Here is a 997-nt window from a genome sequence, read left to right as displayed (position 1 = left end):
ATACATTGATTTTGAGAAAGGTTCTTCCAATTTACCTCACCCCCGTCGGTCAAATTGTACAACCCCATGACTAATTCCCCCCCTCCTGCACATCCTCAATCCTCTGCATTTACTTACCATGTGAATTTTTAATTTGTTAGAATATTTCACAAGTGTCTCAAAATTAATAAAAGATTGTTAAGTTCAGGATTATGGGGCTGCCATTACGTACTTTTTGGACTGAGTTCTGCAAGAAAGACATTTAAGTAATACAGATTGTAGAGTTTGTTGAGTCACAAAATGTCAGTCATGATACTATGAGGCTGCTGAAAGTCAACATGATGGAAACTAAACAATAACTTAACAAACACCAATAAATCCTTGCTATATCTTAAAATTTGTCATATCCAATAAGTAGGTCCAGATCTATCCATTATTCAGAAATGCCCTTAACAGTAAGATCTATTAACCTTATTCACAGGTTTTCACAGTCAAAGAAAAGTTGCAGTTTCTTCACATGTGAAAAACTAGTTTTCAAATTGGATGAGGCAATCTAGGGTGTTAGAGTCCGTCCAGAGAGAGCATTTCGTGGAAGAGGAGAGTTGGGGCTGGGAGTATCTATGAAATACTACCATTCATGTTAAAGAAGAAATTAAAATTGTCTACAGTGGGACTTCTGATCATTGGTAATTTGAAATATTTAATGGGTGGCATTTCCATTGATACAGACGAGGAGAAGACCTTTTTATGTGCATGGACATACAGCTGGTTGAAGCATTGTGTGGCTTCCAAAAGCCAATATCCACTCTTGACAACCGAACCATAGTCATCACCTCTCATCCAGGTATGGTAACTGGACTAGCTCCTCTTTTTTCATTGATTTTCCTAATTACATAATACCTGTCCATGCAGGTTGAGCTGTGAAGATCAGATCTGGGCTTTTTAATTTTTTTTTCTATAATTATATTTTATTAATTTTCATAAACATTTACAGAGATTTTGGGTTTCCATTCATTCA

The 997-nt window shown here is 36.0% G+C and overlaps 1 protein-coding gene across 1 annotated transcript in view; it reads left to right on the top strand.

The window, feature by feature from the left end:
* The window catches only part of DNAJA1 (DnaJ (Hsp40) homolog, subfamily A, member 1), a 13,613-nt gene that overhangs the window by 10,587 nt on the left and 2,029 nt on the right, over nucleotides 1–997 (top strand). The window contains exon 6 of the mRNA XM_006881248.1: nucleotides 708–823. Coding sequence (XP_006881310.1) covers nucleotides 708–823 — 116 coding nt within the window. The remainder of the gene's footprint in view (nucleotides 1–707; nucleotides 824–997) is intronic.

This window comes from Elephantulus edwardii, unplaced genomic scaffold (assembly GCF_000299155.1).
Source record: "Elephantulus edwardii isolate Elephantulus edwardi_28Jun2011 unplaced genomic scaffold, EleEdw1.0 scaffold00014, whole genome shotgun sequence".
Classification (NCBI taxonomy): domain Eukaryota; kingdom Metazoa; phylum Chordata; class Mammalia; order Macroscelidea; family Macroscelididae; genus Elephantulus; species Elephantulus edwardii.
This window is presented reverse-complemented; position numbering and strand designations above follow the sequence as displayed.